The sequence below is a fragment of the Molothrus ater genome, chromosome 21, assembly GCF_012460135.2.
Source record: "Molothrus ater isolate BHLD 08-10-18 breed brown headed cowbird chromosome 21, BPBGC_Mater_1.1, whole genome shotgun sequence".
In the NCBI taxonomy this organism is placed as follows: domain Eukaryota; kingdom Metazoa; phylum Chordata; class Aves; order Passeriformes; family Icteridae; genus Molothrus; species Molothrus ater.
Genome location: NC_050498.2, coordinates 8,011,741 through 8,028,459, shown reverse-complemented (window position 1 = coordinate 8,028,459; position 16,719 = coordinate 8,011,741). Strand labels below are relative to the sequence as shown.

Below are 16,719 nucleotides of genomic sequence, written 5' to 3'. Positions count from 1 at the left end.
TTTCACAGAAAGCTCTTTCAAAGGTGCTAAGATAAGTAATTAGAAGGGAAGTTGTGTATTTATACTTGTATGCTTAGAACCTAATGTGTCTTTCTAGATCCCAGGTGAGGTTGGACAGTTCCCCACCAGTGAAACCAAATCTTACTGACCTCAGTAATTCCAAAATCTACCCTTGAGCCAAAAATGGTCCCAGCTAGAGGCACCCAAGTGATGTGGCACTAGTAAATGTAAGGAGAAACAGCTCAGGAAAACCAACTTTGTTTTATTGTGTAAAATCAAGTGAAAAAAAGCAGTACAAATAGCAGTGTATCTTTATAGTAACAAAAATAACTCCAACTTGAAAGACTTATAACTTACTACAGCATTCTTAAGTAACAAAATTCCAAAGCAGGATTGTAGTAATTCCAGAGATATAAAATTGTTAAGTAGGCGTCTGCTGGTGAGCACAGAACAGTCTGAGATGCATCAATCACAAGGTACATGGCACAGCAGTAAGGTACTGAATAAATTAGTCTGCCACCTCCTCGTGCTCTATTTACAACAGCTTTTACCCCAAGGCTGCTTAAGGAAACTATAGATATGTCTAGATCAACTGAAGAGGATTAAAAACTCCAGGTTTTGGATAACTGTAAAGCTAACTGGCTAACAAACCACAGGATGCTAGATCGTGGACTTAGTGTTGCAGCAAGAATCTTCAGTCCTGTGGCATGTTGATTTAAACCACTTTAGTGTCCTGCTAGAAGTTTAAATTTGGTCAAGAGGCACTTCTGCAAAATTACTGGCATATTCATCTCTTCCATCCAATAAATCACTGATTTAAGCAAAGTCTTCTAAAAGACAAACCAAAATCCCTCCCATTTCAAGTCTGATAGGAGTGGAATGAAGGACTGAAAACTCTACAGTGACAAGCAGCATTTTTGGTAAGTTCAGGAACATTGTTTTGTTTCCTGCTCCATATTCCTTTCAATTAAACTCAATTCATCTGATGGTACAAACTGGGAGTAAGGAGAATTCAGGTTTTACCCGGCAGTGAGGTTGAACTGTAGTGTCCATGAAGTTGTAGTGTATTTCACAGGCATAGAGCTAACACTTGTGTGTTCCTCAGTTGTTCCTTGCCTGAAGAGGATGCTTTATCCAGGGAATCTTTGCAGGAAACTGTAATGCCCCAAACCCTTCAGTCACTCTCTATCTTGCACATAGTGAAGGATTAGTACAGTGCTCCTCCCCACAGCATTGTGCAGCTCTTAACTCTGGCATTTCAACTTGGTAGCAGTGTGGGGGACAGGACAGCTCCCTTCTAAAAGCTTAGGCACAGCAAACCCTCTGGTCTCCCATAGCAGAAACCACATTTCCTCCTAAAATAGGAGGCTTTTGTGCTACAGAAGAATCCTGTCCAAGTTAAGGCTTTTCCAGTTGCTCTTAGATAACTTGGGTCTGTCCTGTCCTGAAAGCCATGACTGCAGAAATCTTGCCATGTACCTGCAGGGCAGACTTTAGAGGAGCATTCTGCTGAAGGAAGTATTGTTTTACTACTGCCAGTTACACCAGAAGAAGTTAAAATAAAAAAAAAAAAGTAGTGTTTACCACAGGTAGGAACATGCATTCCCTTCCAGACAACCTGTTCCAGTCTAATAGTTGCTTCTTTCTTTGATACCAGTCTCTAGATCTCCCTCCCACCCCCTCCCCAGCTGGATGATGGATTAGGACATCATGGATTGCTGCACAGCCTTCTGCAGGGACTGCCTGGTCACCAGCAGCCTGACCACCTCCTCATTCCTTTTGGTCAGCCTCTTCCTGGCCTGGTCATGGGTCACCATTGTCATATCCCAGCCATTCACCTGGAAAAAAACCCATAAAATAAGGCAGGTGCAGGGGCTCACAGGTGTCCTGTAACTGTTCTGTCAGAACCACATGTTGGATATGGTTGTGCCACAGCTCAGTTTATTTATAAACCCCACAAACTGTCCTGGGAAGTCCCCAGAAGATTATTTTCCCCAGCAGATGCTTCTCTGCACTGTGCAGCTGGTACTACATCAGTACTGTCTTATTTTGGTGCTTACCTGCATGATCTTATCTCCAGTCTGGAGTCCTGCAACTTCTGCTGGGCCTCCTGCTGTCACCCTTGTTACATAGATACCCTGGAGAAAAAATGGAGAGTTCATTTACTAAATGTGGGAGGATTCAGTACTCAAGGGCCATTTGACTGACAGCACAAAAAAAACCTCTGAAGTGTATTATGAGATTTTAGTTAAAAACAGGCAGTGCAATGCTGGAAAATAGAAAAGGTGGAGAAGTCACTTGAATAACTCAGGCTGCAAGTGATGATGGGGCAAGAGAGTAGCTGTGGCAGAGAGCAGATGATGATTTGGGTATCTCAGCCTTTGGGAGAGGGAATTGCTACAGAAAAAGATTGTCTGACCTTGTCAGTCTTGTCTTCAGAGAAAGGATTCTGAGTAGGGTCCTGATCAATGCCACCCCCAATGCTGAATCCCAGAATCAAATTGTCACCTTGACGAAGCTTATGTATTTCAATTCTTTGCTGGAAAGAGAAAGAGATCAAATAGCTGAGCATTGTGATGAGTGGAAGAAATTTCAAGTGCATTTCAGGCACTGGTACTTCAGATCCAGTTAGATTGTTTTTCACAGAGATCCCACAACACAGCCCAGCCCCTCAATTACTCAGAGCTATCCTGCCTGCCCAGAAATAGAAAGGAACAACACTAAAACCAGAGCAGGTCTCTGCAAACATGACTCATGCCTTGATAAGCAGCAGTCACTCATGCCCAGCCTCATCTTGCTCATTATCCACATGCCCTATGTTCCTGCTAGTCCTATCAGCAGAAATAACAACCTATTATTAGGATGGCTCTTTTTCAGGATAACTTTTGTAACCCGGGGCAGGTTCCTCACTGCCCGATGCACAAAGGCATCTGAGCAGCTTTGGGCATTATGTCAGCACTGTAGAAATGCCAGCTGCTGCAATTCCTGAGCCAGGGTGAAAAGCCACGGTCTTAACTGACACAAAAACCTCTCAAAAGGTGCTTCCACCCTATCGAATGGAAGATGTTCCTGCTCATTGCAGCGGGGTGGATGTGATGACCATCACGGGTGCCTTCCAACCCAAACCACTCAGTGATCCTCCTCTCACAGCCCTGTCACACAGACCTTGAACTGCCCCGCTGAATTCCAAACTCCCTGGATTCCAAACATCCGTGTCCCCAGCGGGAGCACCCACGCAAGCACAGCCCCGTTACAGCCGGGGGAAAGCACAGAATCCCTCCCTCGCACTGCGCGCTGATTAAAGCCATTATCTCACTCTAAAGCTCTGCTTCCCAAACCCCACCCAGACACGCAGGTGCTTATCCTGCCCTCAGCGGGGGATCCGCACCGAGACCGGGCTCGGCTGCCGCACGGTCCCGGTACCGGGAGAACGCGCGTCTCGCCGGCTTCGCTCCCTCTTCTCTCGAGCAGCCCCGGTCGAAGGTCGGTCCCTCCGCCCGGCGGAGTTTCCCCTCCGTTCTCCCACCCGGTATCGCAGATGGAGAATCTGACAGCGGGCAGCGGCCACGGGGCCGACGGCGCTGCGGATCGAGCGGCCGCGCCCTTCGCCGGCGGACCGGGGCTGCCCGGGCACCTCCGCCCTCCGACAGCCCGCAGGGCGCTGCCGGACAGCACCGGTACCGGCACCCGTGTCCCCGTCCGCTCCTTCCACACACCCGCGAATCAGAGCTGCCCCGGGGCGGCACCTCCGCCCGCTGACAGCGCCCGGGCACCACCGGCATCCCCCGCTCCATCCCCGCCAGCGGCCCCCGCGCACCACCGGCATCCCCCTCTCCATCCCGACCAGCGGCCCCCGGCACGGTATCCCCGAATAGCGGTGACCGGCTGGCCCTGTAGGAACGCCGTGCCCGCCCCTCCCGTGCCCGCTCACCACCACGGCGGTCACCGGCTGCCCCGGTACGAACGCCATGTCCGCCCCGTCGCCGCCGCCGTCCGAACAAAAGCGCCTCACCCGGCCCCGCCCCTCGCTCCCCGCCAGCCAATCCGGCCCCGCCCCTCTCTCCCCACCAGCCAATCCGGAGCCGCCCCGCCCACGGCGCACCGCCCGCGCGGCCGCGTCCCGTCGGCCCCCTGGCCAAGATGGCGGCCGGGCGGTGGCGGCGGCGCGGTCGGGGCGGGCCGGGCCCGGCGGGCGGCCCGCGGTGACGGGCGCTGTGCGGGGTCCCTCGGCGCGCTGCGAGGTTTGACGGAGCGGCGGGGCTGCGCGCCGCCGTGGATGAGAGGTACGGAGGAAGGGGAGGACGGGCGGGAGGGCCCGCGGGGCTCTCCCGGCGGCCTGAGGGAGGTCGGGCGGGCTCGTACAGCGCGTGTTTGCTTCACCTCAGTGTCGGTGCGAGCGAGGAGGTGCCCGAGCCCGGCGCGGAGCCATGGCCGCCGTGGTGGCCAAGCGCGAGGGACCGCAGTTCATTAGCGAGGCGGCGGTGCGGGGCAACGCGGCCATCCTGGACTATTGCCGCACCTCGGTGTCCGCCCTGTCGGGCGCCACGGCCGGGATCCTCGGCCTCACCGGCCTGCACGGCTTCATCTTCTACTTCCTGGCCTCCGTCCTCCTGTCCGTGCTGCTGGTGCTGAAGGCCGGGCGGCGGTGGAACAAGTACTTCAAGTCGCGGAGGCCGCTGTTCACGGGGGGGCTCGTGGGAGGGCTCTTCACCTACGTCCTGTTCTGGACTTTCCTGTACGGAATGGTTCACGTGTACTGATGTACGGAATGTTCGCCGCTACCGGAGCTGCAGGACTGTTGCCAAAAGTCACTACACCATAGGCCAGCTCACTTTCCACACTGTTGTCCGTGGCTCGTGTCGTTAATGCTGTTGGTAAATTATGTCCAAGTACGAATTAATCAGTAGCACTGTTCTAATTAAACTGAATGTGAAGCACCGTTTGGATGCCTCCTGTATTTGTTTTCTTTTTAAAGGACAATTTCTGTCCCTAAAAACAGGCACAGCTGTGGGGTTTGATTGATATAGTCCCTTGTATTCTTTGTGGTTTGGATACACACACCAGTTACAATCCCCTCTGGATGTGCTGCCTGTCCCTACACACAAATATTGGAGTAGTAACACAGCACTCTGAAATAACCAAATTATTTTAAAATAATTCCACTGACACAAGAAAATAATTAAGTGGATGTAAAGGTTTGGTACAGAAACATACATGCAAATGTTCTCTTCCCTTATTGCCATCAGTAAATGGCACTGGCACAGGTGATTGTCACTGGTCTCCGGAAAAGCCACAAAAGGGCATAAATCATCACCTACCATCCAGGTAGTGCCTTTCCTGTAGCCCTGTTCCTGCAAAAATAAGTGATTCATTGATTTGCTCACATCACTATCACCACACCAGGTGGTTTGACCTGAAAAAACACTTACAGAACACTCCCAGGGAGCACTGGCCTAAAGTGACACATTTTATTGCTGAACATGAAACACAAGGAGAAAAAAAAGAGTCAAAGTCAAGAAAGGAGCTCTGAGAAGGAATCTGGTTATGTTTTATTAACAGCAGGGGTTGTAGGAGTTGTGTTACACAGTCTAAAGAAAGGAAACATTCTAGGGGATCTGGGAGGCCTGGAGACTCAGATTCAGGAAATAGCTTTGGTCCTCTCACAGGAGGATGTTTTGGCAAGTTAAAACAATGGTTTCAGCAGAGTACAGTCAGCTTTGCATGTCAGGAGGAGCTGCTTGCTTGCCAGCAGTTGTGCCAGGCCCTGATGTCACACAGGGGCTTCACTCTGTGTTTCACCATCTAGAAATTACTCAACTCCAATTAAATCCTGACAGTCAAAAGCCTGATGGGAGCTCTTGTGCAGTTCTCCACTGCACCAGAGTGGAGTGACTTGTGTTTGCCTTGAGGAGAGACTCCTGACTCTCCTGACAGAGAGAAGGTTTTGGATGAGATCAGAGCACCAAAGGTACACAGCTTATCCTAAATGAACTCCAGTGTTTAATTCTATTTTCTAGCCCCTTTTTTGGCTCACTACACAGAAGCAGAGGGGGGGGAACTGGACTGGGTGGGGTTTGCTGTCAGTGACTGGGTTCAGAGTTTGCCAATGCTAACAGAGGTGAATTTTAATTCAGGATGAACCTGTACCTCAGAGTACCTGTACCTTAAAGAAGCTGAAGCAGAGTGGGTGCAGCTGCTGGTGCCATTTGTGCAGACACTCGATGGCAGCAGCTCCCTGATGCCACCCTCAGATGCTCCAGCAGGAGCCATTTAACTTTTGGTATTCAAAGCATGCACAGAAACATTTAATCTTCATCAGGACAGCTCCCAGTCAGTGGTGATGGGGCAGCATATACAGAACACAAGGATATTCTGATATTCCTTAAGCCTTTTCTGAGATTGGTTACATCCTCACATGAGATAAATGGACAAAATGGGCTGCAGGGAGACTGATTCTGCTGAGAGACAAGCACTTGTGTTTCCTGGAGGTCCCTGGTGTTGAAGTAGCAGGCAGCTATGTCCTAACTTTCCCTGCTGTTGCTGTATTTGGAGGAGGCTGGCCCAGCCCGTGGCCCTGGCAGAGCTGCCCCTCTCAGTCTGCAGCACAGCCCGGGGTGCTGTGAGAAACAGAGGCACTGAGTGCCCATCCAGACCTGCCCAGCGTGAGAAATCGGGCAGCGGTGCAGCGAGGACAGTCCCCAGCAAATGACAGCAGGCACTGGAGGCAGGAGGCAGAAGCTGTGCAGGTGCTCCACGTTGCTGCTCAGTGCATTCACCCCCACAAGAGTGACTGTCCCCCCTGCCTCAGGCCCTGCAGGATCACAGCCCCTTCCCCAGCCCCAGCAGCTGCTCCAGTGCCACATTTCCCTGCATTTCCTGAGCAGAGCAGTCCTGCTGCTTCACACCTGATGTCACATCATCACCCAGGCAGGAGCTGGAGGCCGTGGCTGCCACTGCAGCAGAGCAGGAAACAGGTTGGGTTTCAGCTTCAGCCCTTCCCAAAGTGCTCCCATCACAGCTTTTCTCCACATGGAAGCAAAGCACAGCCACAGGACAGTGCTGGCTATTGGTATAAGTACAGATATATTTATCAGTGGATATAAAAACATTCATTTGGTGCCTTCTTTGTCCTTTTATAAAAATCCTTTTATAAATCCATAGTGACGACACATGTTGCAAGCTCAGGATCCCAGAGAAATCTCAGGGAAGAAAGGCAGTCTTTAGAGAAGGTTTTTTCCTCTGGGAATCCTGATCATAGCAGGCCTGATCTGGGGTATGTCCACCTCCCAGTGCTGGTGTGGTGCCACACCTGTGTGGGTTTCCTGGAGCTGGCAGAGCCTCTGCTGTGCCTAGAGCCCATCGAGCTGCTCCGGGCTCTGATTCCCGTTCAGCGTAGGGCTGGACAAGGACTTCCTGGAGTTGGACCTGGGGAAACAGGCACAGGGACAGGATGAGCAGCCTGGGATTGTTTCAGGAGGCAAAAATCTTCCCAGCCAGGCCTGTCTCACCTTACCCAAAGGCCCCTCCACATCTCAGTTTCACGAGGCTCTTGGAGCTGCCCCAATTCCACCCTCGGTCATTAGGGACCAACAGCACAAGGCCATTGCCAGTCCAACCATGACACAGCAGCTGCCTGTGCTCCCCAGCTCACTGCAGCAAGGAAGTACAGAGGAAGCCAATAACTTGGCCAAAATAATTTGGAAGAATATATTTCCCTGGAACTGTGCTCCTGTATCTATCACTTAACAAAAAGCCATGATTTTTTAACACAAAGCCAGGCCCACTTACTTGACTTCCTCATACTTTTTGCCTCGATAAAAGTTACTCTTCTTGATCAGATACAGCAGCACCAGGTCACAAAAGAAAGCTCCCTGCAAAGGGATAAAACTTGTGTTTTACCTTTGAAACAGAAAAGGAAGTATTCTGATTTCATTAGAAATGAACATTAATGAAAGGATAACTTGTACAAACTGTGTTTGCCTTCATTCTCCATGCATTTTCCAGGGTATGTATGTACAATATACAGCCTGTGTGGATGTTTAGACTAGCAGGTTTATTAACAAATGCTTTTAAGACAGGATACAGACACACACCTGGCTGAGTAGTCTGAGCAGTAAAGATTCTGCTGGAGAAGGTTTAAGCCCCCCATCCCATTCTCATCCCATTTTGGGTCTGGGTCCCCTGGGGTTACTTTAACACAAAACATTCACTTACAGCTCCCATGAGTGCCAGCCCCGAGCTGATATTGATGATGGTGGGAATGATGTTAAATTTCCCTGCCTGGAAGAACAAAGGTCATGAAGTCACCACTGAGAGAACAACCCACAAAACAAACCCAAGGGTGTGGTACTGCCCTGGGGAAGCTGCTGCTGCCCCTGGGTGTGTTTTGTTCGCAGGCACAACCACAGGGGATTTGCACTGAGCAATCTTGGAGGCTGAAGGTCTGTGTGTCTTAGGTCTGACTGTCCCTGGCTGCATTTCTGAGCTTGCATCATGCCTAGATTAGGCTTCTTTTCTCTCTGCAGTGCTTGCACATGGAAAACAAGTCTCTGGGGCACATTTATTTCTGTTGGGCTTTACATAAGCCTGGTTTTAAGTAGAGGAGGTGCAGGCTCAGCTGCATTGCAGGTGATCTCTCTTACATGGGGATTAGCTCCACATGGATGGATGGGAAGAGCCCTTTCCTACAACAAGCCAGAGAAGCTGTCCTCACCTCAGAGCTGCCTCCCCCCACTTCCTTCCTCTGCAGGCTCTGGCACATCCTGGCCTGGCCCTCACCTTGCCGTTCACCATCACATCGAAGCGGATTCCGTAGGCTTTAATGAGCGTCCGGTAGTCGACCCCCTCAGCATCCCGGAAATACTTGGCAAACCTGGAATACAACAATTCTGGATTTAATTCCACCTGCCCCTCTGAAGTCTCTCATCCCTTCAAAGAGATCTGTCCCCTTATCAAAGCCAGCTTTAGCCTGCCAGGAGCACTCCCTACCTCCCTCCCTCCTCTGCAGCGCTCTGTGCTTGGCTGCAGCAGTGCCTGGCACAGGCTGGTGCCACTCCACTGCCAACCTCCAGCACCTGCAAGCCCAGGCAGCCCAGCCCAGCTGTGGTTCTGCATTGTGCCCTCCTCTGTACCCACCTGAAGTTGTACCCAGAAGAGATGGAGGTTTCTGCAGACTTGTTATCCAGCCGGCTAAAAGAATAGTGAGGATTACATTCAGAAGGGGCTTTATCAAGATCACAGTTCCATTCAATCTGAATTCCTATCACACCACCCTTAAAAGAGAGAGACAGGGTGAGTTGTTTAAGCTTAGTTCAGTTAAAGTGTCTTCAAATTTGTCAGACCCTTGGGCAGGTTTTCCCCAGGGGCAAGAAGCAGCTGCACTTCTGGTCACAGACAAGGGGGCACACACTCCTGCCTGGGCTGAGTTCAGGTGTGTGACATTAATGCCATTATTACTCTACAACCCCACTTCTCCCTGAGGTTTCTCATCCTGGGACATTGATTTCATCCCACGCTTCAGTGAGGAAGATGATCTTTTATGCAGGGGTGGATTTTCAGAGTACTGGGTTTAAACCAACGCTGTACTAATGTTGAAATTAAACAAAAAATCCCTGCTGGCAGAGCAGCAGTTTGGGCAGCCCTGAATAGAAGATAAGTGACACAACCAGCTGTTTTGAGAGAACTCCCATTCCCTGGGGACAGGATAAATGGGACCAGCTTGACTTTAAGCACTGGCACCTCTGCAGTGCAGTGCAGGGCAGTGCAGTGCAGGGCAGTGCAGAGCAGTCGCAGGGCAGTGACTCCTCACAGGCTCCCAGTGATCCAGCTGGGAGCACCCACGAGCCCCGGGCCACTCCTACCTGCGAGGCCATGTCCTGGAAGTCGCCCCCAGCCCAGCGGACGATGTTGCCCAGCACGAAGATGGGGCAGTAGGGATGCTCCTGGCTGTACCGACAGCTCTTCAGGTAGGACTCGTTGTCAGTGGCCAGCACATTCATCCTGCACGTAGGAAACAGGGAAATCCACCTTGGCTCCCTCTTTCCTTGCCTTCAGATCCTGCAGCTGGACTGCAGAGACAAGAGGCTTCTCCAACAGCCTCTGTGCACCCTGAGGGTGTCTCTGCTGCTGGCCTGGGAAAGCAGTCTGTGCCCCCAAAAATGATCTCCTGGCCAGATGAATCTGGGCTCAAGAAAGGACTCACACAGAACAGATTGCCAGACTGCTCCAGGGTGATCTATTTTTCTCAAGGGAAAACAATAGGATTCTGGAAATGCTTATCTGAGCCCCAGGACAAGAGCCAGAACATGCCCATTTCTACACTGCTTCAGTTTGTTCACATGGCAGCAGCAAAGGCAAACAAATATTTTTTAAATTTGCTTTTTTTGCCAGCCTTGTCCAGGCACTTTATTTTTCTGGAGGAGGGGGAATATCTATTGAGCAGGAGAAGCTCAGGAAGCTCTGGCACTTACTTGGAGAACTTAAACTTGGGGAAGCGAATGGAGTTCTTGATGTAAACAGTGAAGTTTTCTGCACTGCCCAGAAGTGGTTTCCTGCAAGAGAAGGGTTTGTTCTCTGTCTTTGTCCCCTGCCCACATGTGAAATCTTGAACTGCCATTTTAGAAGCAGCTTTATCCAGTAGGTTGGATGGCACCAGGCCAGCTGTGCCACTTCCCCCACAGTGCCAGCAAGGGGTTGGTGAGGAGCATGCAGGTCCAGGGGACACCGCCAGGGCTGGGAGCAGCCAGGGAGAGAAGCAGGGGGAGCAGAGGGCCAGTCCTGCCAGGGGGAGCCTTGCAGAGCCCCTGAACAGCCCTGACTGAGCAGCCAACATTCCAGCAAGCACCCAAGCAGAGGGGACACGGGATCTGCCCTGGGTGACACACAAGCCAAGCAACTCAAGCTTGGAAAGCAGACACGTACTTGGGCTTGGATCTTTTCTCCACTGGGCACCAGGCCAGTATCTCACAAGTCCCTCTGGTGCTGCCCCTGTCTTTCAAACAACGGCCAGTCTTAACCCCTGTGAGCAGACAGCACAGAAAAGGTCACAGCAGCAGGCACCACCTCTCCTTGCCTACAGGGCATGTGAGAATAGAGGATTTTCCCTCTCCTCCCTGCTGTGAAAGGGCCTCTCAGCTGGAACAAACACCCTCTTGTTGTGCCTCTGAGCAGCCTGGGGTTCCCTGGCCCAGCCACCACAGAGCTGTGAGCAAGGCAGGGATCTCAATAAAAGAGGGGAGAAAGGAAAGGGGGGAGGAAAGGAAAGGGGGGAAAAGAAAGGAAAGGGGGAGGAAGAAAGGGGGGAGGAAAGGAAGGGGGGAGGAAAGGAAAGGCCTTGGTGCTCTCTGCAATCAGAGATCTGGGGGTTGTACCCAGGCTGAGGGCTCTGAAGGACACCAGACACAGCTCAGACAGGGACATGTCCCTTACCATTGCCAGCCACCACTGCTTCCCCTTCCAGGCAGTCTGTGTCCTTGTCACACAGGGCATCGGGAATGCTGGCACTCTGCAGAGGGGAAAGGACACAGGTGACAGTGTGACAGGACACCAGAGACACAGAAAGTGGGGTGGGCTCTGTGTGAGCACTAAAACCACACAGCTGAAGTGGGAACTGGGGGTCATGTACACATATCCCACCACCAGGAGCACCAGCATTCAGCCACACCCGATTCTGGGTTCTGCTCAGTCTGGAGAGGGGCAGACTGGAAAAACCAACATTAGTACTCACCAAAACCAGGCAGGAGGCCTCTTTGCTGTGAGATAACCCTACCTTGGATCTAAGCCACAAAGTTCTCTGGCTCAAAAGTGCCCCTGTCCTGGCCACCAGAGGACAGCAGTGCCCTGACCAAGCCAGCTGTGCTCCTGATGTGACATGGAAAATCCTTCTGCTCCATGGACAAAAATCCATCTGCTCCATGCACAGCTCTCCATGCACAGCCACACACCTCCTCCCCGGGCTCCAGCCCACTCTAAACATCCCCTCAGAGGATATTCCACAAGCACCTCACGCCTTTGGCCTTCAGGGAATGTTCTGGAAGGTGCTGAGCAGCCACCCCATGTCTGGGAAGTAATGAAAACCTGAATGTTCAGCACTTTCCAGGATGGGGCTCTTAAAAAGTCTCTTCTCCCCATAACTACCCTGAGTCACATCAAATTTGTTTTCCCAGGGCCTTTTCTAACCCTGAGCAATCACTGCCTGGTCTCATTTCCAGCTGGGCAGAAATTCAACACCACCTGAAGTCAGGGAGTCTCTGTGTGATCAATGCCTCTGGAAGTTAAAACAGCTGAGCCTTCCAGGTTTACAGTAATTTCCCAAATTAGCTTTTACACTATAGGAAAAAATACTTGTCTTTCATCCTTCCTCTCTTTGTGGCTCCAGAAGTGTCCTCTGTCAGTTCTTTTCCCTGGTTTTTCAGGGGTCTGGGGGTCAAGGGGCTCGGTTCTTCCTACCTCAGCACACGTGGCTTGTCTCTGGTTTGGGGTCACAATCAGATTTGTCATGACAAAGAAGACACTTTCACCCTGCAATAAACAAAGAGTCAGATAACTTGGTTTACTCTAAAAGTACTTGTAAATAAGGAGCATGAAGCTCTCTTCAGAAGAGAGGAACCCCCTCTCCCCACGGCTTCTCAGGCTGAGATACATGAGATACAACACCACCCTTTGTGTGGATATTTGTTTGGATGAATTCCCTCACACTGTGGGTGCACACACAACCATGAGAGCCAGCCCACGGTCCTGGGGGGAGGCAGAGCACCCCCAGCATCTCCAATAAAAAACTCACAGCAGAAAACCCCTTCCAGCATCACTTTCTTGTATCCCAGCTCCTGCCAATTCACAGGGGAGACCGGGATAGATCCCTTCAGCACCCACAGGGGGTGATGCCAACCTGGGGAGGGATGACATAGTCTGCAACATCCCAAATCCTCTCCCCCAGCTCCGAGGTGTTGGTGAAGGCCACCCCTTTCAGCTTGGTGATGACAGAGCTCTGGAGGGACGTGTCTGTGTCCTGGTAGCCTTTCTTGACCACAAACACCCACCTGTGTGAACACAGCAGCGTTAGGGGCAGTCAGGGAATGAGTCAGACAGAGAAATTCACACCTGAGGTCAAATCAAAACATGCCAATGACACCAAACCCTCTGCTCCCCCTGCTTCTGCTAATAAAGGATAAACTCCTGGACACGAGCTGTGCTTGCCAACAGTGGAGGAATGTGTAACAACAGGTCATGAGGTAAGAAACCAAAGCCTCCATCTGTGCTACACTCAGCAACCTCAGAAAGGAAAAAGAAGAGCAGGACTGTGCCTTTCTCGAGATGAAAAACAAGAGAGGCTTTTGCAGGTTCACAAGTGCAGAACTCTCACTTCAGCACACAGACCCTGAGCTGCCAGCCAGCAACACACCAGGCTGGGACAGGGAACCCCTGCAGCTGAGCTGGGGATGCCTGGCAGGAACCTGCAGGGGATGATCCCAGCTGGATCCAGCTCCTTTGTCAGCCAGGGTGATGGGAACAGCCCTGGGAGAGCTGCTGCCTTGCTAAGCCATCCAGGGAAAGGCTTTGCTTCCTCCTCTCCACTGGAAGCAGCGGGAGTTCCATTTCCCTGGGTGAAAACCTCTGGCTCAAATGAAACACTTCCAGCTCCCCCACAATACTGCTAAAATCACCTGTCAGGACAATAAATCACCCTTGAAGAAGCTGAGGGTGCTGGGGCACGTTGGGAGAGGGAGAGGGGCTGAATCTGTGGCACAGCTCCTCTTTTCAGGGCTCTCCTGCCCACAGGGGCTGAGCAGCACTGGTGGCACCCAGCCCTTCACCTGCCACGTGGGACAAACCTACACATGAACACTCCCCACTGTCATAAATACATATTATAATATTGGCTTTTCACAAATATTGAAATGGATGCTAAATGTATAATGTCAAAGTAACTTTGCTATAAAGATATAGTTTATATTTCTGTTAGTCAAATAGCTGATAGAAGTATTTTTGTGTTAAACTGCCTGCCTGGTTGGGATAACATTCAGTGAACACAAGAAGATCCCTGCTATTGATATGGCAACTGTCAGCACTTACCATCGACAGAAAATATGGACCAAAGCCCAAACTGGAGGTGATGATAAGAATGATAAAACCACAACCAAGGAATACAGATGCTCTGAAAAGGCAGCCCTGAGGATGAGCCCTGCCAAACAATTCCTGGAACATGTTAACTGGTTTGGGGGGAAGTCTTAATATGCCTAAATGTTTATTAACATGCAACAGGCTGATGCCATAGGAATGGCACATAAAGGTTGTTTCTGGAATGGCCAGGGTGCTCTTGGTGGAATGCCAAGAGGCACCTGACCGTTAAACCAATTGCTTTATTAGCTTTGTCTCCTGATGTCCCTTATTAAACTTTTACATTTCTACAGGAGAGTGAACCTTGTTTTTTACACCCACCCTGGGAAGTTTCCTACTCTCCCCTTTTCCCAAGAGCACTGATTTCCTCTCCCAGGAAGGCTCAAAAGCAGATCCTTGCATTTTCTGCAGTGAATCAATGGCAGCTGCATCCCAGAAATAGTCCAGAAGGGTTTGATGATCCCCACCCAAAGCCAGCCTGTGAACAGGGACGTGTTCCTGCAAGCCCTAAGCACAGAGGGGTCACTGTGACAATGCCAGGGGTTTGCAGGAGGCCACAGATACCAGAGGAGGAAAAGAACCCTGCCCTGTCCATGCTGTATCTCCCTCAGCCCTCAGCAATGCTCTGCACAGGATTCCTCCTCCAGCCAGACCATGCCAGAGTGCTGAGGAGCTGCTGTGCTCACTGGGACTGCACAGCTTTCTATAAATACACCCAGCACCTAAAAATGACTCTGCTATATTTAATCAGTGGAAACACGAGGTGTGGGAAAGGTGAAGGGACCAGGAGCACAGACAGTGAGGGGACAGTTAGGTGTCACAACCTAAAAAGCCTCAGAAACTCAAGAATCAACAGCACAGGCTGGATAATTCCAGGTCTGAGCCTGCAGGGACTGGTCACACACCAGTGTGCCCAGTGTGCTGCAGACTGGGCCTTTCCCAGGCTGTTCCTGAGCCAATGCCCTGCTCTGAAATGAATGCAAAGCAGCTGACACTGCTGCTGCCTCAGCCCCCACAGCCTGGCTGCTGCAGCCCACTCCAGCTCAGACATCCCCCATTTTCTGCTTTTCCCTCCCATCTGCACCTGAGCAGGTCGTGGTGCTGTGCAGAGAACACAGGAGTGCCCCAAGGCTCAGCACCAGGGCTGATAATGCTCATTTGTCCTGAGGAGTCACACAGAAGGGTTTGGCACCATTCCCACAGAATATAGAAATAAAGGCATAAATAATGCAGTACAAAGCCATAGACACTGGGTCTATTTTTAACCCAACCTTAATCTGAAGGGTAGAGCTGAATGTGGCCATCCCTAGCAGGTGAAAAATCAGACATAACCTATTAGACACTACAAAATGCAGCTGTATAAACCTGTCTGATGAACTGCATTGAAATCAGGAGGCACAGCAGGCTGTCACTGTGTGCAGAGTGCCCTAATTTATCTTTATCACAGCAAAACCCGTCCTTATCACAGCAAAACCCGTCCTTATCACAGCAAAAGCCACCGTTATCACAGCAAAACATGAAGCAGAGTGTGACTCTTACCCCACCAGGTAAGCCAGGATGGAGAGCTGCACCACTCGGTAGAGGACCCCAACCTTCTTGTTCTTGGCAATGACGTATTTCTCCGTTTTATAATCGAAAAGAGACAGAAATAAAGCCTTCCAAGCCACCTGCCCCATGCTCCCAGCTCGCTCGGTGGCTGGAGCAGGCACAGCTCGCACCACCCACACGTGCAGTGCATGGAAACCTGAGACAGCAGCCCTGCTCTCCTCCTCCTCCTCCTCCTCCTTCGGCAGCAGCTCGGTCAGGAGCCAGCAGCTGCACTGTCACCTCCTTCCTGAGCTGCTTTCCAGCTGATTCATCCCTGGGGACAGCCCCTGTCCCCCTCCAGGTTGCATTCTCTGCCCCGCAGGAAATGTTTGGAATTGAATACGTTGCAGCGCAAAGCCTGTGTCACAGTGCTCCCACAGGCACAGAGTGGGCTGGGCTGGAAGGGACCCACAGGAACCACCCAGTCCAACCCTCAGCCCTGCACTGGCACCCCAAAAATCCCACCCAGTGTTTCCAAACGCTCCTGGAGCTCTGTCAGGCCGTGCCCATTCCCTGGGAGCCTGGCAGAGCAGAGGGGGCTCAGCACTTTCCTGATGTCCGCCCTGACCCAGCTGCAGCCCTTCCCGGGGTCCTGTCACTGCCACCAGAGCTCAGCTGCAGCATCCAGGGGACACGGGGACAGCCTCTCACCATTTCTCAGTGATTGAAGCCTTTCTCCAGCCTTTACAGCATGACAACACATTGGGATAAATTTTTGATTTCTGGAACGGTTTGCATGAGCAATGAGAGCCAGAGTCCTAGAGAACCTGCCTGGTTCCCACTCCTTCCCACCAAAACCCAAACTGAATAACTCATGAATAAATTCTGCACGTGCCTAAGGATAAATCAATGCTTTCCAAGAACTGGACATGAGGAAACAAGCACAGAGGGCGAGCAGCCTGGGTTGGTTTCAGGAAAAAAATGAGGGCAAGAGGCTCCCAGCCAAGCCTGTCTCACCCAGATGTCCCTCCATGCAGGAAAAACTCCAGATCTCAGTTCCATGAGGCTTCTGAGCTG

At 51.4% G+C, this 16,719-nt stretch overlaps 3 protein-coding genes across 5 annotated transcripts; 1 reads left to right on the top strand and 2 right to left on the bottom strand.

Moving 5' to 3' along the window:
• Positions 1–242: 242 nt before the first annotated feature.
• TAX1BP3 (Tax1 binding protein 3) lies at positions 243–3,989 on the bottom strand. The gene is made up of 4 exons (XM_036394954.2): positions 3,932–3,989; positions 2,420–2,539; positions 2,061–2,138; positions 243–1,838 (listed from the first exon to the last, which is right to left on the bottom strand). Exons 1-4 carry the CDS (start codon positions 3,968–3,970, stop codon positions 1,701–1,703), a joined length of 375 nt encoding a protein of 124 aa, XP_036250847.1. The 5' UTR covers positions 3,971–3,989; the 3' UTR covers positions 243–1,700.
• Positions 3,990–4,127: 138 nt separating this feature from the next.
• On the top strand, positions 4,128–4,942 carry EMC6 (ER membrane protein complex subunit 6). The gene is made up of 2 exons (XM_036395097.2): positions 4,128–4,283; positions 4,386–4,942. Exon 2 carries the CDS (start codon positions 4,428–4,430, stop codon positions 4,758–4,760), a length of 333 nt encoding a protein of 110 aa, XP_036250990.1. The 5' UTR covers positions 4,128–4,283; positions 4,386–4,427; the 3' UTR covers positions 4,761–4,942.
• Positions 4,943–5,454: 512 nt separating this feature from the next.
• Positions 5,455–16,087, bottom strand: P2RX5 (purinergic receptor P2X 5). Of its 3 annotated transcripts, none has more exons than XM_036395127.2 (12): positions 15,655–16,087; positions 12,887–13,037; positions 12,343–12,519; positions 11,428–11,503; positions 10,921–11,017; positions 10,470–10,550; positions 9,861–9,999; positions 9,136–9,272; positions 8,779–8,872; positions 8,215–8,280; positions 7,789–7,871; positions 5,455–7,425 (listed from the first exon to the last, which is right to left on the bottom strand). In XM_036395127.2, the coding sequence occupies exons 1-12, from the start codon at positions 15,789–15,791 to the stop codon at positions 7,350–7,352; spliced, it is 1,314 nt and encodes a 437-aa protein (XP_036251020.1). In that variant the 5' UTR covers positions 15,792–16,087; the 3' UTR covers positions 5,455–7,349. The 3 variants fall into 3 exon arrangements, with proteins under 3 accessions (XP_036251020.1, XP_036251021.1, XP_036251019.1); XM_036395128.2 differs by having other exon boundaries at positions 12,448–12,519; positions 15,655–16,086; XM_036395126.2 differs by lacking the exons at positions 12,343–12,519; positions 12,887–13,037; positions 15,655–16,087 and having other exon boundaries at positions 11,428–12,309.
• Positions 16,088–16,719: the final 632 nt, after the last annotated feature.

Coding starts and splice junctions, on each gene's coding strand:
- TAX1BP3 (XM_036394954.2), bottom strand. CDS start 3,970: ATGGCGTTCGTACCGGGGCAGCCGGTGACCGCCGTGGTG. Junction 2,540..3,931: donor AGCCGGTGACCGCCGTGGTG/GTGAGCGGGCAC, acceptor TTCTCTTTCCAG/CAAAGAATTGAAATACATAA. Junction 1,839..2,060: donor CTGGAGATAAGATCATGCAG/GTAAGCACCAAA, acceptor GTTTTTTTCCAG/GTGAATGGCTGGGATATGAC.
- EMC6 (XM_036395097.2), top strand. CDS start 4,428: ATGGCCGCCGTGGTGGCCAAGCGCGAGGGACCGCAGTTCATTAGCGAG.
- P2RX5 (XM_036395126.2), bottom strand. CDS start 11,974: ATGTTTAGAGTGGGCTGGAGCCCGGGGAGGAGGTGTGTGGCTGTGCAT. Junction 11,018..11,427: donor AGCAGTGGTGGCTGGCAATG/GTAAGGGACATG, acceptor GTCTGCTCACAG/GGGTTAAGACTGGCCGTTGT. Junction 7,426..7,788: donor AAAAAGTATGAGGAAGTCAA/GTAAGTGGGCCT, acceptor CTGTTTCCCCAG/GTCCAACTCCAGGAAGTCCT.